The sequence below is a fragment of the Cebus imitator genome, unplaced genomic scaffold, assembly GCF_001604975.1.
Source record: "Cebus imitator isolate Cc_AM_T3 unplaced genomic scaffold, Cebus_imitator-1.0 Scaffold299, whole genome shotgun sequence".
In the NCBI taxonomy this organism is placed as follows: domain Eukaryota; kingdom Metazoa; phylum Chordata; class Mammalia; order Primates; family Cebidae; genus Cebus; species Cebus imitator.
Window position 1 is genome coordinate 314968 of NW_016107614.1, and position 24111 is coordinate 339078.

Below are 24111 nucleotides of genomic sequence, written 5' to 3' on the forward strand. Positions count from 1 at the left end.
GCCTCGGAGGCAATGCCACACACCTACAACCAGCTGATCTTTGACAAACCTCACAAAAACAAGCAATGGGGAAAGGATTCCCTGTTTAATAAATGGTGTTGGGAAAACTGTCTAGCCATGTGCAGAAAGCAAAAACTGGACCCGTTCTGGACACCTTACACTAAAATTAACTCCAGATGGATTAAAGACTTAAGACCTAACACCATAAAAACCTTAGAAGATAACCTAGGCAAAACCATTCAGGATATAGGCATAGGCAAGGACTTCATGACTAAAACACCAAAAGCATTGGCAACAAAGCCAAAATAGACAAATGGGATCTAATTAAACTCCAGAGCTTCTGCACAGCAAAAGAGACAATCATTAGAGTAAACTGGCAACCAACAGAATGGGAAAAATTTTTGCAATCTACCTATCTGACAAATGACTTATATCCAAAATCAACAAAGAACTAAAACAGATTTACAAGAAAAATACAAACAAACCCATTCAAAAGTGGACAAAGGATATGAACAGACATTTTTCAAATGAAGACATATAGGAGACCAACAAACATATGAAGAAATGCTCATAATCACTGGTCATTAGAGAAATGCAAATCAAAACCACACTGAGATACCATCTCACGCCAGTTAGAATGGCGATCATTAAAAATTCCAGAGACAACAGATGCTGGAGAGGATGTAGAGAAACAGGAACACTTTTACACTGTTGGTGGTAGTGTAAATTAGTTCAACCATTGTGGAAGACAGTGTGGCGATTCCTCAAGGACCTAGAAATAGAAATTCCATTTGACCCAGCAATCCCATTACTGGCTATATATCCAAAGGATTATAAATCGTTCTATTATAAGGCCACATGTACATGTATGTTCATTGCAGCACCGTTTACAATAGCAGTGACTTGGAACCAACCCAAATGTCCATTGATGATAGACTGGACTAGGGAAATGTGGCACATATACACCATTGAATACTATGCAGCCATAAAAATGATGAGTTTGTGTTCTTTGTAGGGACATGGATGAACCTGGAAACCATCATTCTCAGCAAACTGGCACAAGAACAGAAAATCAAACACCACATGTTCTCACTCATAAGTGGGTATTGAACAATGAGAACACATGGACACAGGGAGGGGAGCATCACACACTGAGGTCTGTGGCAGGGGGACTAAGGGAGGCACAGTGGCAGGTAGGGAGTTGGGGAGGGATAACATGGGGAGAAATGCCAGATACAGGTGATGGGGATGGAGGCAGCAAACCACATTGCCATGTATGTACCTATGCAACAATCCTGCATGTTCTTTACATGTACCCCAGAACCTAAGATGCAATAAAAATATATATTAATTAATTAATTTTTAAAAATGTAAATTGATTAAACTTTCCAGTCAAAAAACAGAGCTTGGCAGAAAGGATTTAAAAAGAAAAACAGGATCCAAGTATATGCTGTCTACACAGAGATTCACTTTAGACCCAAAAACACAAACAGATGGAAAGGATGGAAAAATATATTCCAAAAAAATAGTAACCAAATAAGAGCAGGGCTGCTTTACTAATATCTAACAAAATAGATTTTAAATTTTAAAAGATTATAAGAGATGGGGGGGCAGCGAGGGACAGCACGGGGGTGGTGGGGAGGTCGGGGTGGGATAACGTGGTGAGAAATGCCAGATGTAGGTGACAGGGGGATGGAGGCAGCAAACCACATTGCCATGTGTGTGCCTATGCAACAGTCCTGCATGATCTGCACATGTACCCCAGAATCTAAAGTACAATTAAAAAAAAAAGATTATGAGAGACAAAGAAGGACATTATATATTAATAAAAGGTTCAATACAGCAAGAATATATAACAATTATAAATATTTACACACCTAATAACAGATCACAAAAATATATGAAGTGAAAATTGCCAGAATTAAAAGAGAAACAGACACTTCTGCAATAACAGTTGAAGACTTCAGTATCCCATTCTCAGTAATGATAAGAAAAACAAGAGAGACATAAGGAAGTAAAGGAGTTAAACAACAAAATAAATCAACTAGACCTAACAGACGTACCAAACACTTTACCTAGCAACAATAGCATAAACATTTTTCTCATCGAATATGGGACATTTTCCAGGATAAGGCTGCAAATTAAGTTCAAATGTGGGATACAAATGCAATGGAATATTATTCAGCCTTACAAAAGAAGAAAATTCTGACATACGCTACAACGTGGATGAACCTTGAGGACATTATGCTAAGTGAAATAAGCCAGTCACAAAAAGACAAATACTATGAGTCCATTTATATGAGGTACTTAGAATAGTCACAGAGGCAGAAAGTGGAGTGGTGGTTGCCAGAGGTTAGGGGAGGGGGAATGAAGAGTTAATATTTAATGGGTACAGAGTTTCAGTTTTACAAGATGAAAAGTGATAAGAGATAGACAGTGGTGATGGTCATATAACATTATGAATTTACATAATACCACTGAGCTGTACACTTAAAAATGGTTAAGATGGTAAGTTTTATGTTATGTGGATCTCACCACAGTAAAAAAAAAAAAAAAAAAAAAAAAATTGGGAAAAATGTTGGTCATTAGGAATTAACCTTATCAACTTCTTTTATATATCTATCCCAAACCTCTTTAGAGTTTTGCCCAGGTACCCTCATCTACTTTCTTAGAGAATGTCATGGCATTTAGCCAGCTCCTGTTGAAAGGCAGACAAGTTTCAAGTTAGTAAATTTAAAGTTTGCCACTCAATAATGGTGGGGATTATATAAGTTTATTTTTTACCTCTACATAATTATTGAGAATTAAGCATAATAAACATAATAAATATCTCCTTTTTCCTGAATGTGAGTGGCTTGCTTACAAATATGTCTCACATTAAGTGAACATTGCTGTGACACAAAGATAATAGCCATACCCAAATGCAACTTTGAGAGCGAGCCTGTTTAGCTTTTTCAAATTACCTAAATAAAAACGAGGGTGCTTGCAATAAGACATTGGAATGAAGGATAAGAAAAATAGGAACGAACTGTAGTGAGTCGGAACTAGAGAAACAGAAGTGGTTCGTGCTTTTGCTCTTCTTGTCTTCTAAATGCTTTGTTAAGTGTAAAAACCAGAAAATAAATTTTGGCAACCTCTATACAAAAACTAAGGATCCCTTCCAGATTCTATACCCACCCTTTATGTTGAATTTCTTGTTTGTCAGCTGCCTGTGTCTTTATATAATAATGACTTTGTACTTCACAGCATGAAGGAAAGTGTCGTACAGCCATTGGAGGCAAATAGATCTCTATTTGCTTTGGTGGTCAACCATTCACTAGTTTTGTGACCTGAAATATACCTTGAAACATTCTCATATCTAATTATTATTATAATTATTTCAGAGGAGCTACTGAGAAAATAGTACTAATCGTAGCTAACTTGCAGTTTTTAACTTTTATTATTTAAAAGAAACTACATTGAAAATTAGTAGGAAAAAGGTGGAAATCCCCTTGGAATGTGATAACCACTTCATAATCACCAAAAACACAAAAAGTTTCAAAAAAACACAGAAATTGTAATCAAATTTGAGCACATAAAACCCACAACACTTTTTCCATTTATATAACTGATAATGATCATTTGCCATTTTTAGTATTAGGAGACCATATTTAACAGCCATCCTAAGGCCACTTAAAATTAAAGCTAATGGTAGGGCATGGCTTAGAGCTCACTACTCAGGGCAGATTTGGAGCCATTCTAGTGGCAAAGGGGCTTTGAGACTTTGTTCTGATTTATGTAGTTCATCAGATATTTTTAAGTTGCTGATATTATATATAAATGACCACACAAGGAAAAAAAAAAAGATTATCAGAAGGCTTCTGCCTGAAAAGGTGAAGGCTAATAAAACACAACTGATGTCTTTAAGGCATTGAATAGTATGCACTGAATAGTATATTCACTGAATTTAGGAATTTGAGTGGGGTAAGAGGTCCTAAACATATTAGGAAGCCCTATTTTATATAGTGAGTTATAAATACTAAAGTCATTCTCTCATAATACATAAGAGCTTACACAATAGAAATATAAATTTTATATTTATATCAAATGCAAACACAAACTAAAATAGCAAATACAACAGAAATTAAACTGGGCTTTTATAAGTGCAGATAAATGTGTGGCCCACAGATTGAATGTTTTTAAATGAATTACAAATGTTCATAGAATGGTTAAAGCATCACATTCTTTACACTTTTTATTGTCAAACTATTGAGGATAACCAAGAATTAGCATCGTGGTTTGCAAACATTTTTCTGTTTGCTTGTATGGCTCTGGAATCAAGGACTCTGGTCTCCTATGTGGAGAAGCTTCACCTCAGTCCCACTGCAGTAATAGTCTTCAGTGACAATATTTGGAGAATGACAGATTGGATTATCATGTTAGTAACAATTCTAAGGAATAGAAATAGTCCATTCCATAATTAAACAGAAATCATAAACCACTATAAAAGTAAAGTCATAAGAAAAGAAAGTTGAAAATATAAAGCCTCGAATGGTTTTATTTCATATATGAAAAGCCTTGATTCATTTGTTCAAATGCTGCTGTGGGCCGACTCCACTTACACAGTTTAGTTGAAAGGCCGCTTTAGACAGTGCCCACTTCATCATCAACCCAGGTTCGTGTTTCACGGGGCTGACCATGCTTATAGGCTTAGGGCCGCATTGGTCATGACTCACTTTGCTCCCGTAGGAAGCAATTTCTGACCCCGTGTTGTTTACTCTCAGAACACCTACACATGTGTTCTCTCTCTGACCCTCTCCCTCTCTATTCTCCTCAGGACTACTGGCTCTCTCTCCTCTACAAGCGCCTGATCGGCCCCAAAGTCTTGGCTGTGCATGTGGCTGGGCTCCAGCGGAAGCCACGGCCTGGCCGAGTGATCCGGGACAAACTAAGGATTTATGCTCACTGCACAAACCACCACAAGTAAGTCCTCAGAGAGATGGCACAGAAAGGCTACCTCAAGGGGCTCCCACCCCATCCCATTTGGGACCCCTTCAAGACTCATCTCCATTCACTAATCTTATTGAAAACTTTTTGCCTCTGGAATCACCATACCTACTCTTTTCAGGTTTCAAATAATTTCTGGTACATAGCTTTTACTCCAAGTAAACCCTCCCTTCTCATACTTAGTGGATTAATCATAAAAGGTTCCTAAAATTTTTGCCATTTGTTCATTTACTTATTCATCCAACAAATTTTTATTGGGCATTTTCTCTGTGCCAGTTGATGTAATGCCCACAAGGCTTTTTTGTGTGCCTAAGCTTCAGCCAAGTCAAGAGGTATAAAATCTTTTCCTATGATCCACCAGCAGAGCTTGAGAAAATAAATCTCCCTTCTTAAGATGCATGCTGGAGAGCTACACCACTAGAAAACTAGCGCTAGACCAATGTGTCTCAAGCTGGGGGTCCCCAGAACTAAAGGAGTGCCCAGAGGTAGTCATGCCAGCTTTAGAGCCATTTCCAGTGTGTCGAAAATCTTTTTGGTAATTTTAAGAATTAAGAGGCTAACTGAAATCTGGGCTTCCTTTTCTGGGGGCTCTGGACTTATAACAACCTAATGTGGTAGTGTGGGGTTATCTTTCTCTTTTTGAACTGATAAGACTTTTCAAAGCACTGGTTGTCATTACAGTTGTCTTTAAAACAGGAAAATAAATTATCAGTAAATAAAGTTTGGCAGATAAAAAATTTTAACACATGAAGACCCTAAGGGAAAACTTTAAAACTGGGGGCAGGGGGTGGGGAACGGGGTCTCTAAAGCAAAATCCATCTGGCCAAATATGGCTTTTTTACATCATTTCCTGTTTAAGGCAGAGTAGGCTGCCCTGGAAAACAGAATTCTTTCTCTTTCTCTTAATGCAAAGAAATCCTGGTGGGGAATACGGAGCAGGGAATGGTAAGCAAGTGCCTCCAGCCAGACCTTCATTCCAGCCCAGGCCTATCAGGAGCTGATCAAGGGGAGTAGACAGTACAAAGAGCATGGAGTGGTCAGGTTACAACAGATGCTCCTTCTCCTTCCTTGATGAGAGAGGAGCCAAGCCAATTAATTTATCATGATAAGACTTTTCAAAGAATCACTCTGAGCAGAGGGGGGCCAGGGGCCAGTTGTCTTGTCAGTAGATACAAGTGCCTATTGTAAATGAGGGGAGGCTGGCTTGGGCAGAGGCCAGAGGCTGTCAACATCCCTTTTGCTCAACAGGAAGCTCAATCCAATACCTGACAGAGAGTGACTGCTTTATGGCCTTGGCCTGGAGTTATCTGATCATCACACAAGGAAACATTGTATTCCTTGTCTCTGCCCTGGCCCTGAGGTAACCACCCAAAAGGTGGACCTCAGATTCAAGAGAGAAAAATTACTCCTGGCACCTTATATCCCTGTTGGAAAGCATATCAGTCTGTGGCCTTTATACTACTAGTCTGAGGACTCAGGGAAAAAATGTCTGCAGCCATGGGCTTAGCAGGATTTGCGTCTCCTCGTAGAAGCCTCCTCACATAATCTCACTCAGTGTTTATCCTCATTCTTTAACATTCTCATGGGAAGTTGTCATTAATAGTCTAAGTATACCATGAACTCAGGGCCAGTGTCTCATTCATTTTTGTATTCTTTATATCTAATGTAGTGACTGGCATGAAGATCCTAGGAAATGTTTGCTAATGAATGAATGAATGAATGAATGCAGAAATTGGGCATCAAGATGTTACTGCTGATTTAGAGTTAAAGCTTTCTTCCCCTTTGATATTACCACATCAGCCAGAAGAAAATGATATGGTGGAGTGGTTAGGAATTCTACCATTCCCTACCATGAGACCTCAGACAAGTTACTGAAATCATCTGCATTCAATACTCTCTGTCTACACCACCAGCTTTCCCCTAATTTCTATGCAAAGTTACTCCAGAACCTCTCTGGAGAAACGGTGTCACCGGGCGTCTATCAGTACAACCTCTGTCCCTGTTAAAAAGACAGAAAGAAAAGAATTTCATAATCTATTCTACATATGACCCTAATGATAATAATTGGGGTGAAGGTGTTTTTGTTTCTATTAGATTCATAAAGAAAACCCACCATGAATGCATGGAGCTGGCTGAGGTTGCAGGGCTCCTCCATGTCAATAGGTATCAGTGCTTAGCTAGGATAGCTCAAAGATAGAAGTGTCTGCTCACCTCTCTGAGAAACCATGTGCCGTTAAGGAAGCACTGTTGAGTCATGTATCTGTGGCCAACAGGACAAAATCACAGAATCATCCCAGAGCGGCCATGGTGGATTCACACTATTCAACCTTGACCCATACTCTGAAAATATCTGCCGTGTGTCAAACCAGTGATTGGGAGAGAAGGTATAAACTTATGAGTAGAATAATCCAGAGAAAGTGTCTATTAAAACAGCAACCCCTGCACTCTAGTGTGTTTTGAATACTTGCTGTGTGACAAGCATCTTGCCAGATATTTGCATTTATTTTATTGAATTTCAAAGGTTCTGTGGTATCACTCCTACATGCAAATAACAGCATTAATAATGCAAAGAATGTTACATTTGGAAAGAGCCCTTAGAGATCATTCAGCCCAGTGTCCTGTTCAACACAGGAATGCATTTCACATCTCCCTGGCAGTCATGCAACCTCTGCGTGGATACCTCAATGCCTGTCATGGCAGCCCCTTGCATTGTGGGTCATTTCTGACATTGTAGAGCGTTGTCTCTTATGATTGATTTGGGAGAAAATGTTAGATTCTCATACCAACACCAGCAGGTGCTATTCTGTTTTCTGTTCTAGAATTAACAAATTAGGACACTGGCAGAATGGCAGTTCTCACCCTCGATCTTCTTGTTCAGAGAACAATCAAGTTTTGACAAGGAAGCCTTTTTTTATGAGCCATTCTGCAGAGACAATGTATATTTCTGGGGTGGAGATGAGGTCCTTAGCCAAGTTCAGAACCAATTGGAACCTGGTGGATGTTGAAGCAAAATTAAGCCTTTTGGGGTTCAAGTTCGTTTATTATTGGCAAAACATGACTTCCTGTTTTTCAGAAGAAGTTTTTTTAAAAACTCATAAAAATGGTTCCTAAGGCTTCTTGGACATCAAATGGGTCTTACAAAACAATATTTTGATGAGTTAAGTGTAAATGAATCAGAAACATGTGGATTAAATTTCCCTTAAAATACACAGGGGCTTTGAAATTAAGGGAAAAAATGTTTGGCAAAAACATGGCCTGACTTTTACCGAACCCAAAACCTTTATATTAGATTTGGAGACAATGGATCAACCCAGTTTCAAGCACATTGACTTTCAGTGGGAATGACCGTGGACTGCAAAGCATCATCCTCCCTTCCCTTTCCCAGCCTCCCAGCTTCACTGGAGACATTTCTAGAACATGACTGCTTTCTATCTGGAAGTCAAGATGCACCTCCCCACATGACATTCCCCACCTCTTACATGTAGGATATTCCAATTCCAGCCGCCCTTCCCTGACTCACTTCCCCCTCCTCTCATGGCAACACAGACAAGATGTCAAGAGGGAAAAGAACAGCCAGAAAAAATGAACTCCAGATACATGGATTCTCTGCTGGTGAAAAAAATCTCACCCATGAGTGAGACATGGGGCAAGATAGATGGTCCTCTCAGACAACTTCTCTCTTGAAAGGAACATTCACTAAGGTAACCAAAAGCCACCTGGACTTGACAACATCAGAAGGCCAGCAATTGCTTGCAGCCCAAGCCTTCACACAGCATTTTCTCCAAGATTATTTTTCTGTGGTCAGAGAATACATATTCCTTAGGAATTTGGATTCTCAACACACTACTTTCAGGTTGGTGCTGCACTCCCAGCCAAGAATGTGCCTTTGCAGCAAAAAGGCCTCTCTTAATTGTCCTTGCCCATAAGCCAAGCAGGGAGAGGGATGGCTGAGGCAGTCTTTAATGCCAATTCCTACCTGAGAAGGCGCTATGAGTTCTGAGAGCCTCTACACGTGGGTCTCCGGGCTGTACTGGTTTGTCTCCCCCAGGGGAACTATGTAAGTGGAAATCAGACCATTGCCAAACAGCTTGGAAAAGACAGCTTTCCCTGCAGCAGTGCTGTGATTTCAGGTCTCCCTCCCACCCACAACTTCCCCACATCCCACCTTCTCTTCTGCAGTCTCCAGGGGCTCATTCTGCCCCAGCTCTGCAGAGGAGAAACTCATAAATGCAAGCACGTGACTCTCTCCTCCTCCACTGCTGGCCTTTGTTTGATGGTAGCCAGCAAAAGAGTTTACTGCAGTCTGGCACAATTGATACCCATCCGCATGTATTTTGCTCCCACTCTGAAGCCTAGATATCCTGCAATTAATAGTGTCTTCCTCAGTTTTACAGATAGCTAAGCTAAGCTGAAAGCCCACCAATGGAATAGAGTCGATATTCTTCTTTAATGATGGTCAACACTGCTTCAGGCTGCCAGCATCCTTGCTGCCAGCATCGTTTTTCAGAGTTCTGGGGACACAAGTCTGCTTAAATCAACTGGCATTCTCTTCTGACCTAACTCATTTAGCTACAAAAGCTAGTTCACATGCTGCAGGGGATTAAGAAGGACCAGCAGAGGAGAAATCAGATGGAAGAGTTGTTTTAGTAATTTATCAGAACACAAATGCAGGCATCCAAAAGCCTTGAACACAATAACGTACCTTCCTGCAGATGCAAGAAAAATCCTCTGACGCACAGGCAGCAGAATATACTTTGGTAGTTCTTCCAATAATCTTAATGGATTGTTCTAAGCAAGTGATTCCCAAACCCAATTCATCTGCTGAATATCCCAGAAAGATTTTTTAAAATAAAGATTCCCAGTCCCTAATCCCAAATAGATTGAATCAAAATCTCCAGGGAAGAGTCCTGGAAACTGTGCTTCTAAAAAAACCAAAAACCAAAAAAACTCCATGTCACCATACTGACCTGTCCTCGGTCACTCAACTCTTAATTAGCACCTTTAGAAGCAGAGGTGAGTGACCCAGGATGAGGGGTGCTATTTCTACAAGGAATGATGCTTTCCTCTGGGCAAAGTTGACTTAGAGTTTCTCTGAACTCCTTTGAAGGTGGGGCTGGGTCATTTTTTTCAGTTTCCTCTCATTAACCCATCCAGATGGGGCCCTAAGGGACCCCTTAGAAACAAAGTATTTTTTCCTACAGAGAGAAGGAAATCATTATAGTTTTGCTGATACATGCTGAAAGGCTTGTGGGTGTAGGCATATAGTTCTCTCAGGATTCTGAACATCTTATGCTGGTTTAAAAGGATTCCAAAAAGGTGAATAGTCTTATAATCTTGAGGTAGGTAAACAGCAAAAGAAGAAATCAAAAAGATAAATTTGACAACATAAATTTTTTTAACTTTTATATATTAGAAAACAATGTAAATAAACTGAAATGGTCAAAGAAAACTGGGGGAAATTTTGCAGACAAAAGATTGCTCTTTAATAAATAAATGGTTTTTATAAATCAATGGAAAAACAGGCAAAAGTGTCCAGGTGTGGTGTCACGCCTGTAATCCCAGCACTTTGGGAGGCCAAAGCAGGCCATTACTTGAGGTCAGGAGTTTGAGAACACCTGGCCAACATGTTTCTACTAAAAATACAAAAATTAGCCGGACTTGGTGGCGCACACCTGTAATCCTAGCTACCAGGGAGGCTGAGGCAGGAGAATACTTGAACCCAGGAGGCACAGGTTGCAGTGAGTTGAGATCACGCCATTGCACTCCAGCCTGGGTGACAGAGAAAAAAAAAAGAAAAGAAAAATAGGCTAAGGACATGGTCAGCTTACAAAAGAAATTAAATGGTAAATGAAAAAAGGCTGTGTGTCAGTACTAATTTTTAAAAATACAAATTAATACAACATTGAAATTCCATTTTCACCTCTCAGGTTGACAAGGGTATTTTAAAAGAACACATTGGAAGTGCTCTTGGGGGTATGGAGAAATAAGGGCTCTCATACAGAGCAAGTGGGGGCAAAATTAGTGAAAGCTTCCCAGAGAGTTAATATCAATGTCATCAAAATGTGTGTATCTGTCAGGATAGGTGAAGTTATGCTGCAATAATGAAGAACCCCCAAATCTCCATGGCTTTCAATAAGAAAATTTATTTCTCATTCACACTACTTGTCCATCATGGCTCAGCTGTACCTCTGCCCATATCATTTTCATTTAATTGAACAGACTCTGCCAAGAACATCGTCAGTTTTCAACTGACAACACTGGCAGAGGGAAATGAAACATGGCAAAAGATAGGCTGAGTCCTAAAGCTTCTGCCTAGAAGTTTTACCATGTCCACTGACATTTCACTGGACAAAGCAAATCACGTGATTATTCAATAGAGCAGGAATAAAAAAAAAAATCTTCCCACAGGGAGGTGCATCGCTGGGAATGAACTGGAAAATATGGTGAGGAATCATACAACATGCGTTTCCCTTGGACTAATGATTCCATATCTAGGACTTTATCCATCAGAAATAATCAAAAAGTTTATACGCAGTGAAGCCCTTCATGACATAATTTATAATGGCAAAAATTTTCAAACATGAATTGTTTGAACTGCAAAAGTAGGGGATTAAATGAATTATGTTACACTTCTATGATTGAAAAGTTTAGCATTCGTCTACAAGTAGAAAAATATATAATGACATGGGAATATGTTTAAGATGTTCATTAATGGAAAAAAGCCTCCGTAAATAATGTGATTCCAGTTATGTAATACTGAGTAACAATGTGTCAAAGGACTCAATAAATATTTGTCGAATTAATAAACTAAAAAATACTGGAAGGATGTTTGCCAAAATATTATCATATTTCAAGATATGAGGGTTATGGGGAATTTTATTTTTCTTCTTTGTGTTTCTCATCATTTTTCCTTTTTTGCAATCAGCATGTTTTACTTTCATACCATGGTAATATATGCCATAAAATATATACATTATATTTTCTAAAATCATTGCAATAAATACAAACAAAAATCAAAGAAGTATGGCAGGAAGTGGCTATCATCTTTGCAAGAAACCACAATAACAAGGCCTTCCTGTCTTTTAGGGTTTATGGTGGCCAAGTTTTTAAGTGCCATTTTCTGGGGTGTTCATATTTTGTACAGTCTATAAATTATTTAGGAGCTTCTAACTGACCGCTTTGTTTCCATCTTTCCCTTTTCTCTTTCTCTGGATCTCAGCCACAACTACGTCCGTGGGTCCATTACACTTTTTATCATCAACTTGCATCGATCAAGAAAGAAAATCAAGCTGGCTGGGACTCTCAGAGACAAGCTCGTTCACCAGTACCTGCTTCAGCCCTATGGGCAGGAGGGCCTAAAGTCCAAGTACGTGCCCAACCTGAAAATAGCTCAGGAGGAAGTGCAGCAGGAGCTGAGGGAGCAGGGAGCTGAAGGCACCAAGGTTGCTACTAATTCCCTCAAGGGCTCAGTGGGATGGAGTAGGACAAAGAGTGGTCTGGGTCAGGTGGCTGCTGACTCCTTTTGGGAACCTGCTCAAGCCCCTCCCTATCTTCAATTCCTCAATTTTAAGTCAAATGGTGGAGAAAGTATTTCTCAAGGAGGGTACTCTTGGTATTTAAGCAAGATAATTCTTCATCATATAGGACCATCACATTGTAAGCTGTTTAGTATCCTTGGCCCCTGCTCAGCAAATGCCAATAGTGTCCCATGGTCATGTAGCAACCAAAAATCCTGGTAATTGAGAACCATGTCCCTTGCAGCTGTAACATTCTGTAATGCTATGACTCCTTCATTGTTACCATCTATTAACTTCATAGGGCTTGGAGGAAGGAGCACTAAACAAAGAGTTTAGTGCTCAAAAGTTCAGAGATAAAGAGTCTGTCCTGCCCCTAACTTTATAACTTGAGCATATCATTGCTCCATCACAGCTTCTTCATCTGAATAATGGGACAGACATTATATTCTGAGGGCTCTGGGGCCCCTTCAAAACTCTACAAATATATGATTCTGTGACACTCTCTACCTCCCTCAATCTCTGCTAGAGACTTATTGACAATATGGATCTCTACGAACAGAACAACGCTAGGCTACAGTGAGAAGGGCCTGGTCAAGGGCAAGCCCACCCCAGCTCCCTGAGCAAGGCCTCTCAGGAAGGATCTGGGATACTGTACAGACTGGAGGCATTCCCATTCCATTTTTAATGTTTACCAAGTTTAACAAAGCTGTAAACTTGGAGCAGGTGGCTTGCACTCCAAGAGCTGCCCACAAATATTTGTGCTATAATTATTCACTGTTTCACTGCAACCTTGGTGGCTTGCATTTGGCTTCCAGTTGTATTTGCAATGGGAGCAAAAAGCAATCTGGGAAGTCACTTACTGAGTCTCTTTAGCCCACCCTAGATCTTCATTTTCAGTCTCGGTTCACATGCTGGCTGGCTCTTTTTTCTGGCTACATGTACATTGCCTCTGCTTTTCTTTCTTCCCAATCCTACCTATGTCAGCAGGATTCTCTTGAGTGTTTTATCCCCTTTCTCTCCACTTCTGAGTAGTTCGTGATGAGTGTGCTGAATTTCTGGCCTTCATCCTAGGCAGGAGACCTGGTTCTGGTTCCAGCTTTGCCACTAAATAATCATATAACCTGGGAAAAGTATTTTATTCTAATGCTTCGGCCTCAGTTTCCTAATCTTCAGATTTCAAGGGTTGTTGTATATTTGGTAAGATCCTGTGCAGCTTGAAAACTCTTGTCCTGGGTGTGATTTTCTGAGGACCATGAGTGATTTAAATCTCCTGCTGCCATTAAATTATGATCTGCAAAGCCATTTCTTTCAGAAAGCCTGACTCCACAGCAGTGATTAGGGTCCTCTGGTTAGGGTCCTCTGGAACCAAAGAGCTTAGGAGCTGAGCCTGCCCAGTGTCAGGAAGACTGTGTGCAATGTGTGGAGGGGGACTGGCCAAATGCTTTAGTGTAATAAGCCAAGGTGTCCATCCCTGTTCTGCTACTTGCTGGCTGCGTGTCTTTAGGCAAGTATGTCATCTCTGTGAGTGTCAGTTTCCTCATCTGTGAAACCTCTCTAGTGTAGCAAAGTAAATGAGGTCATCTGTGTAAAGCTCCTGACACACAGTAAATGCTCAGTAAATGTCCACTGTCTTCCTTTTCCTCAACTCAGAACTCCAGCTGACTGGGAAGGAAGGAGGATACAACTGCTTTCCCTAAGAATGTTCTTCCAAAGAGGATTGTTTTCAGACTTCTAAGATAATGTGTAGGCAAGACATTTGTTAGGATTATGATAAAAATTTATGCTAAGAATTACAAAAAAGCAAAAGCATGAAACAGAAGATGGTAGTCAAGGGTAGCATTTTTTTCATGAGTTTGTTTTCCCTCCAACCAAGGATGCAGGCAGGCCTCTAAACCTATTACCCCATCCCTGTGTCCCTGCCTCCAAGATGATTCCTCTGTGTTTGGAGCTGGCCATACCTTAACCCCTGTCTTTCTATACCTATCCTTAGGATGACTGAAGGGACGACTCCCACTGGCTAGCAATATGCTATGTTCAACTTCTGCCATCACTGTACTGGTGAGGAGTTGTGTTACAACTTTGTTAAGAATGTAGGAGACCAGCCAGGCGCAGTGGCTCACACCTTTAATCTCAAGACTTTGGAAGGCTGAGGCGGGCAGGTTACTTGAGGTCAGGAGTTCAAGATGAGCCTGGCCAACATGGTGAAACCCCTTTTGCACGAAAAAAATCCAGGTGTGGTGGCAAGTGCCTATAATCCCAGCTACTTGGGAGGCCAAGACAGGAGAATTGCTTGAACCTGGGAGGCAGAGGTTGCAGTGAGCTGAGATCATGCCACTGCACTCCAGCCTGGGTGACAGAGCGAGACTCTGTCTCAAAAAAAAAACGTAGGAGAGGGACAAGGACAAAGAGAATTCTACAGAGATCCTTAAGAAGCATTTGGTAATATCGACTAAGCTCAAATAATAATGTCAGGTAATTGGAAGAACGTTGGAACTGGAATTAGAAGGTGAGGATCTGAATTCAGATGCTACCATTTACTTTTGTGATCAAACCTGAGCTTCCTTAACTGTCAAATGAGATTATTGCGAGAATCAATTTGGAAAATATGGTTGAAATAAAGCCTTCCACAAATGCAAATTCCACACACCCATGCATACACATACATCTAAAAATGTAAGTACAGATACATACATAACAATTTTACATATGTTGGATTAGAGAGTTTTGAATTGGAATTCAAGGGAAGTGGATTCCAACCCCTGATGCTGCCGCTAATTCACTGTGGAACGTTGGGCCCTTGATTCTTCTGTATCTGTTCTGCCTGTAAATTACTGCCAGTTTATCACCTCTCCTATTCTAGATCTCATTGGTTCAACCCTGGGCTGTGCCTTGGTGGACTGTACCTGCCAGACAGGGACTGTCGTGTACATGTTCAGGACCACGTCTAGTGTTCTCTTCAGCAGCTACTGAAGAGCTGAGTGGTCTGGGATGGGGGTCTCACAGGAAGGGTGTGATTTCAGTGAAGCAGACTGTGCAGAAAGGGATGAAAGGAAATGCTAGAAGTGATTTCAGCCTTTGGTGTCTCTTTCTTTTATAAGCCTCTGGGGCCAGACTCTGTATTCTATGTCTGCTAGTTCCTTGCTACAGCCTGAAGCCGTATTAGCTCAGAAGGGGATAGGAAGTTCTGGGAGCAGAGGAATGTGTAATTGCTCCTGTCTGGAGGAACCAGGAAGAGGGGATAGAGCAAGTCAGTGCCCCCCCCATTCGAGCCACCAGTTGGGTATTCTAGTCTAGCGTTTCAGGAGCAGGGAGAAGACAGAAGACCTCTTCGCTTGCTCAAGGACATGGGGTAATTCTCATTCTCTTAGAATTGCCATTGGGGCTGGGAAAATTTGAAATCTGAGAGGGCATCTCCATGTGAACTCAGAGCTAAGCTATGTCAAGTATCACACAGGAAGCACCTTTGGGGTCTCTATTCAGGTATGGTCTAGGCATCTACATTCACAAGAAGGTTCTTGTTTCCCATCTCAGTGAATGAAGAGATCCTCTACTTCAGTCCCAACTCCTTATATAAGAGACTGTTCTTATTCTAGGAACCAGACCCAAAGTGGGTGCTCTCTAGCCCATAGGACAGAAGTTTTAGAAAATTGTAGTGTGCACAAATAAGAGTATTCTGCATCTGGAATACATAGTCTTCAGGGAATAGCTGAAGGAAATGGGGAAATTTAGTTCAGAAGAGAAAACTAAGGTAAGTCATGAGGACTTTCTTCAGAGGACTGCCAAGTGAAATTAAACAGATTTGGCCTAGAATACTCCAAAATGACAGAACACCAAGGAGTGCAATTTAAAAGAGATAGATTTCACTTCAAAATGAGCTCATTTTCTAAAGGCTTGCCTGGTCTGACTGAGGTCAGGATAGGCTTTCTCCGGAGGTAGCCTATTAATCAGAATGTGAGCAGGCATCTCAGAGGTGCTCTAGGATTCCCTCCTCAGTGGGAGGTTGGGCAAGAGATTACAGCCTCCCTTTGAGCTCTGAAATTCTATTCTCTTCTGGTCCCCATTCCCCCTCCTTCCTCTTCACTTTTAGAGCTTGTGTTCTCAGTGGTCACCAGCAAAGTAGCTTCCTCAAGCCACTAAAAGGCCACACAAAGAGGCTCTAAGACTGGAGGAAGTGGTGACAGTATCTGGCTAGTTTCTTTTTTTTTTTCCAGAAACAAATCCAGCTGTGAGTTCCTTCCTTGTCATGTTCCCTCTTCTCACCTTTCTGGGAAGAAGATGGCCCCATTCACATCCAGAACAATAGTTCCCATTCTGGATAAGTCAGAGTTGAGAAGAGCACTTTGGGGGCATCTGCAAAACACAGAATCTACCCATTGCCTTGTGTGATCACAAAGCAATAACCACTGTCCTCTAGGGCAGCAGTCCCCAACCTTTTTAGCACCAGGGACTGATTTCATGCAAATTTTTCCACAGACTGCGGGGGCTTCGGGGGTGGTTTTGGAATGAAATTGTTCCACCTCAGATCATTAGGCATTAGATTCCCATAAGGAGCAGGCAACCTAGATCCCTTGATGTGCAGTTCACAAATATGGTTTGCACTCCTATGAGAGTCTAATGATGCTGCTGATCTGACAGGAGGCGGAGCTCAGGTGGCAATGCTCACCCACTGCTCACCTCCTGCTGTGCAGTCCAGCCTGTTCCTAACAGGATTGGTCCATGGCCCAGGGATTAGGAAGCCCTGCTCGAGGGAATCATTTGTACCTGATAAATATCGCCAATGTCTCTCAACAGAGAACCAACATGAAGTTTGGCCTAACAAGCCAACTGATATCTAAAATCAAAGGGACTTACCTTCCCAGAGAAAAAGCAAATCAAGAACAGGTGTTAGGTCAGATCCCAGCGTTCTTCCTTATGTGCCTTGTTCAATTCCATTTGAAGGGAAAATACTCCAAAAATTAGGAAACAAGGATGGAACTTTCATCATATTGGCTATTCTGTTCTGACACACTGACCTGAGGGAACCAGCAGATGCTAAGAATCTTGAGGCGGAGTGACACTGGGAGGTGATCTGGCTCTTTTCCCCGGCCTTCAGCCTGTGGCCAAGCCATCTGGACCAAAGGATGCCCCACATTTAAAGACCTCTTAGAAAGGGGTGACTACAATTTCAATCCTGTCTGAACAGTTAATTTTATAAGAACACCAGGGCCCACTGTATCTATGGCTGCAACTTTATAGATAATGAAGAACTTTTAATAGCCATCATCTCATTTAACCTTCTGATAGAACCATGAAGCATATCAAATAATTCTTGCCTCCCTTCCATTTTAGAGTCGAACACACTGAGTCTCAAAGCATTAAGTTACTTATTCAAGAGTCACACAACTAGCAAGTGACAAAGCTAGAATTCCCTAGCATCCAGTTCTCCTGACCCTTACTCTAGTGCACTTTTTTCAACAATGTGCTACAGTCCAGTAATATAAAATTACAATTACATAAGATAAAGATACAGTATGGATAAATGAACTCTGTCGTGATATCGTCTGGGTTCATTTCATCGTAGGCTCTTTATAGAATGAATATATTTGAAGAGTATTAGATTACCCAGAATTTTTCTCCTTCAGGCTTAATTCACGCCAGTTTCATTAACTGTTCTTCACAAATCCAAAATTAAGATTTTTTTTTTTTTGAGACAGAGTCCCACCCTGTCACCCACTGGAGTGCAGTGGCGTGATCTTAGCTCACTCCAACTTCTGCCTCCCAGGTTCAAGCAATTCTCCCGCCTCAGCCTCCCAAGCAGTTGGGACTATAGGCGTGTGCCACCATGCCCGGCTAATTTATTTTTAGAACAGATAGGGTTTCACCATGTTAGCCAGGCTGGTCGGAAACTCTGAACTCAAGTGATCCGCCTGCCTCTGCCTCCCAAACTGCTGGATTACAAGCATGAGCCCCCATGCCCAGCCTCCGACCCTTTTAAACGTTCTTCTCTGAGCTACTTCTAAGACTGTCTCCCAATCACAGAATTCTAGTAAAAGCACATTTTTTTCCAGCAAAACTGGGGAATTCCCTTCTGTTTTTATTATGTTCTTCTCACACAAAGGGATTATTAAATACCAGCAATGACTCCAGATTTGTTTGAGGTATATAAAAATCAGTATCAATATATTCTATTCCAACCCCATATACACAGGCACCTCCAATTCCCTCACACCTAATGGAGCCCATTCTCAGAGCTATATTTCTGAGGGAACTACGCCAACAGGGGAGACTTCCCAAGGAAACTGGAAAGTATATCCCTTCATCCATTCATCAACTTTTATTGATCCTACTTTGTGCCAGACAGAACTTCCTCCTCTTCAGTGATCTAATTTGCAATGACTGACTAAAACGTTAAAAGAATTGTGGTCCCATAGCTGTAAGTACTCAAGAGTTCCAAGTAGACAAATTAGGGGGAAATTCTGAATGTAAAGTTCAATGTGAATGTGTTTCAGATCAGAATGTCCCTTGATCTTTCTATTGCTAGGCCATATCCTCACCTGGCTTTCAAGAGCTATTTAATGTGGGGTGTTTTGGGGTTGTTGGGGAGGCAATTCTGAGATGAATCTCAGAATCTCCTAAAGGAGCTCAGAAGAATCTCCTAAAGGAGCTCATCTCTGTTACTAGAAGCAAACAACTAACAGGAAGCAGCCTGTAGGCGGTGCCACAATAGACATGTAAAGTATTTCTGCTCTGGGGCTAATAGGTTCCATATTAATGTTGAAATTTCATATCTGCATGAGCCTCTCCTTTAGCTGCCATGATTTTAGCTGAAAAGAATCTCAAGGCTCCTATGAACCAAGAATCTTATTGCCTATTCTGTGAAGAAATGAACATCTTTTTTTTTTCTTTTTCCACATACTGCTCATTTTTTCCATCTCTCTGGGATATAACTTTTGCTTTGATTTCACCCTCATTAAATCCTATATCAAAGAAAAACATTGGCATCTAACTGCATGCCTTTAGAGAGGTGTCATTTGATGTTAACCAAACAGAATGGTTCTGAAAATACTCAACTCCCAGGTGCTAAGACTTTAAAAATATCTTCATGTCCCTGTTGGAACAGACCAGATCATATTATGATATTTCATCTCTGGATTCAGAGCTTGGCTAATGTGAAAAGTCCTGAGGGCTAGACTGGCCACCACCTGACCCCCCACAATCTCTGGAATGATACCTGGAAGCACCGTGTTTAGTGTCTGGATAGACCAGGTAAAGGAACCTTTGGGTAAAACCTTAACCCCGTTAATTCAATACCAAGACTCAGACACTCAAAAACAAAACATGAAGACTTGTTTTCTGGGACCAGTAGGCCCTTTGTTCATTTATCCCAGCAGCCTCAAGACATTTAAAGTATTTCAGTTCTCTACTGCTGATATTAGTTGGTACCTAGACTTTTTGAACCCTGAACAACCAGATATACTCCCTGCAGGTCTCCATTATCTTCACTTGCCTGGGATCATTTAAATTAGTTTCTTTTAAAAATAAACCATTCTATGAAAGTTCTGTGGTTAGTAAAAGATGGCTTTATAAAGGAAACATTTCAAAGAACTCGTGTGGGTCAAGAGGTTTCTTCTATATCATTCCCGACAATAAAGCTTTTCAGCTTGTTTGATGGGATGGCTCGTCCCAGGAATTGGCTCATGCTAGGACTAGACACCTCTGATTGTAGGAAAGAATCTCCATGTATTAGACCAAAGGGTATTTTCTTGCCCTTTCTACTCTTGCTTTGGAAAAAGTAAAAAGATAAAATATATACCTTCTTTTCAATTTTTGTATATATCTACCCTAAAAATTCTAGTCTCCAAGCTAAGCACTCTCAAATCCTTCAACCATTCCTCAAATGACTTGGTGTTCACATTGCTCACCTTGAATCCATTGAGTTTTAGGATCTTATCTCACAGGATTAACCTTTCAATTTTCTGGGTTTTTTGTTTGCTTGTTTTGTTTTTTTGTTGTTTTTTTGAGACACATTATTACTCTGTCGCCCAGGCTGGAATGCAGTGGCACCATCTTGGCTCACTGCAACCTCTGCCTACCCGGTTCAAGGGATTCTTCTGCCTCAGCCTTCCAAGTAGCCGAGACTACAGACCTATGCCACCACACCTGGCTAATTTGTATACTTTTAGTCGAGACAGGGTTTCACCATGTTGGCCAGGCTAGTCTCAAACTCCTGACCTCAGGTGATCCACTCGCCTTGGCCTCCCAGAGTGCTAGGACTATAGGCATGAGCCATCATGCCTGGTCACCTTTCAATTTTCTCACCTCATCCAAACTTTGTTGAAGAGGTCTGAGATGTAGGAGGAAATATGAACATTGTGTTATTACAATTCATCTCACCAACACAGTATAGTAACATTTTTTACATCTTTGCTGACTTCATAATAAAAAAATAGTATTCTTATGTTAATTTCTATTCTTTGAGCATTAATGAGACTGAAGAGTTTTCATATGTTAGTATTGTATTGCTTTTATGAATTTTCTATGTCCTTTGCTTATTTTTCTATTGGGGTATTAATCTGTTTTATTAAGTTTGCTCTAATACAGGTATAGGGCAGTTTCCCCCTTTGCTATCATATGTATTGAAATATTTCCTCTAATATTTTATTTGCTATTTTTCTAACTATATAATAGTCGGGTATTATGTTGACATACAGAAGTATTCCCTTTTTACATAGTTAAATATGTTTACCTTGTACTTTCTTCCATTCTACTTATATGTGTATAAATTTTTATTCTTGAAATGAGGTCAATATGCATCTTTATTTTCTTCCAGTTTCTTTTTTGTTTCACTCATATTCATTTATTTATTCACTCAAGATCTGTTTTCATGCATGGTAAGAGGTAAGGCGCCTCAGTACCTGTGACGTTCAGGCTGAGAGCATGTGAGGAAAGCTGTTAACTCCTGCAGGGCCTCAGATGTTAAAATATCATGAAAAAATAGGATAATTTTTTATAAAGCAAGACTTAGAATGGAAACATCTTTGACCTGGAGCAAAAGGCCCTGCTGGTGCAGATCAGCCACATCAGCTGCAGCCCTTTTGAAAGGCCTTTCAGAGCCCCTCAGCAGGAAAGACAAGCTGCAGAGGCTGAGAGCACCGAATGGCAAGAAAGTGCCTGAGATCAGGGAGATTTACGAGCTGCCTGTGAGCGAACAGGAAAGTGGTACTTATTCTAAACACTAACATTCAGGTTAGTGCCCAGTTCAGAAAGGCCGAAATAGACACTGTAAAAAGCAGAAATATAAATATATATACATATACGTATATATATTTATAGAAATACTTATACTTAAGGTTCTGAGGCAGTATATAGAAAAAAAGAAAGAAAATATGTAGAGAAATGAGCCTCACAAATCTTGTTAATGCAAGCTTACTCACTGAAACCCAGAGGAGTTTGGATTCTGTTAGCCCTTGTGCTAATTTGTGGGTGTTTTGTGGCTCATGAAGAGATAGTGGATGTAACCAGTGTTATCTACATAAATAAGTATATACATATCTGAAAACTACAGTGAGGATACTGAATGACACATTCTTCATTCCCGTGGTTCCTCTTGCCTGAAGAGAACTTGAACCACTTTTTGTCTATAAGGAGCTCTCTGCAATATAGTTTAGAACTTAAGAAAAATCAAAATGATTTTATAGAAATTAACTTTCGAGAAAAGAAAAACGTTTTTCTTTTCAGTGTTCATGAAACAGAGTTGGTTATCAGTGCTGATGCTTCATCTGATTTGTTTCCTAAGTTATCCTGTAAAGTGCTACACATAAATATCCCTGGTACACCAAGGAGCATAATCACCCCACTGAGGTACAAGCGGGAGGGGCAAGACATTCAGTGAAGCAGTTCTACTGAAATAGCAAAAAGCCTCACTTCAGTCTATGCAGCAAAAAAAACTTGTCTTTGGAAAGTTCACATCTTCCTTTTAGGTTAAAAAAATATATATAGCCTCGTGACGTGGCACTCAAAAAGTAAGAAAATCCCTTTTTATTACAAATAAATTCAGAATGTAATGGTTAGAAAGATATCTGCGGCTGCGGCCCCTCCACCCCCATACTCACCCCATCTTCTACCCGTGGTGTTCAACACTGGCTACACTTCCGATTACCTGGGGAGCTTTAAAAACCCCAATGCCCAAGCCACACCACAAACCAATTAAACCAAAATCTCTGTGCTGAGACCCAGGCATCAGTATTTGTTAAAGCTCCCCAGGTGATTCAAATATGTGGTCAAGGTTGAGAACCACAGTCCCTCTATAAACTGCTAGAACAAGATCCCAGCTGATTTGCATCTTCAATTTTTCCCAGATTATATTCTTCATTCAGGCGCCACGCCATTTTGCCAAAGGTGTGAACATGCCATGAGCCCCGGGGAGTTCTCTATGACTTAGTGGAAGGATGAGTGCTAGCCTCCCAAAGGGTTTATTGTTTGTTTTGTTTTAACTCCAGATTATTAATGTGGAGATCACTTTGCCGATTAGAGGATTATAAAATGCTTTTATATTTGACAGCAACTTGACATCCTAAGCCAAGATGTTTAGGAATCTAGGCTTTTCACTGTTATTTTCCGAGAGTTTTATATTTGTTCTCAGATTCAGATTTTTCCTCCGGCTCATTCCCAGCAGCTGGAAACTCTCTGCATAGCTGTCCATTAAGGCTGTGGTCTCCCCTCTTCACCTCCACTCACTTAGGGACCCTCGCTGCAGGCAGGGATTTCTATTCTGTCTGATAACCTAGGCGAAACACCTGTAAATGGATGTGTTAGGGTAGAGCTAACATATTTCTAAACAGTTGATTCTAAAGTGAGAGGCAGAGCATCAGAAAATGTAGGCAGTTCTGGCAGACTGAGAAGAAACGGCCCTTGTCTTCTTTCCCTGTGCCTTTCAGAGGCTATGATTTGGTGATGGACGAATGTAAGCTTTAAGGAACTGAAAAGTTCTAATCCAGCTTCGCTGTATAGTGGGGCCTGGGCCCCAAACTGGTGTTTCTTTGGCTGCTAAGCATCAGGAAGGCCAGGGCAGGATGTGGCTCATTCCAGACAAGGGGCCTGGAGCATTAAACTGTGGACCCACTGCCAAACACCAGCAATACTGGTGCAGACTAGCACTTCCCTGCTTACCCTTGCAACGATGATTCAGAGTCACCCAACACTTTGCACTTTGAAATCTGTGGCACCTGGAACAGAGCCTGTGCCACCTGAGACATCTTTTCCCTTTTGAGAGTATACCAGTACACCTGATATCATGGGGAATACTTCGTCAAAAGCTAATAAAACAGGTATTTATCTCTTTGATTTCACATGTGTGTTAAACATAACTAAACATGTTTAAAACGTGTGTTAACATGTGTGCATACACACACGTGCCTTCCTACCTATCTTCACCTGTAGACTGCTGTAAAGGGCATGCAAATCCCCACAATGTCTCCTCTACCTCCACACAATTAGGGCTGAGGAAACCTCATCCCTCTCCACAGAGCATTCATTAGCTCGGAGACAAAACAGACCACATAAGGGTAAATATAGGAGATAGGATTTTGAGAAAGAGAGAGATGAATTCTGACTTGGGAATCTGGAAAGT

General features: G+C 40.8%; 1 protein-coding gene across 1 annotated transcript in view; it reads left to right on the plus strand.

Moving 5' to 3' along the window:
• HPSE2 (heparanase 2 (inactive)) overlaps positions 1-24111 on the plus strand; it is a 277616-nt gene that overhangs the window by 242067 nt on the left and 11438 nt on the right. The window contains exons 8-9 of the mRNA XM_017502836.2: positions 4817-4962; positions 12206-12352. Coding sequence (XP_017358325.1) covers positions 4817-4962; positions 12206-12352 — 293 coding nt within the window. The remainder of the gene's footprint in view (positions 1-4816; positions 4963-12205; positions 12353-24111) is intronic.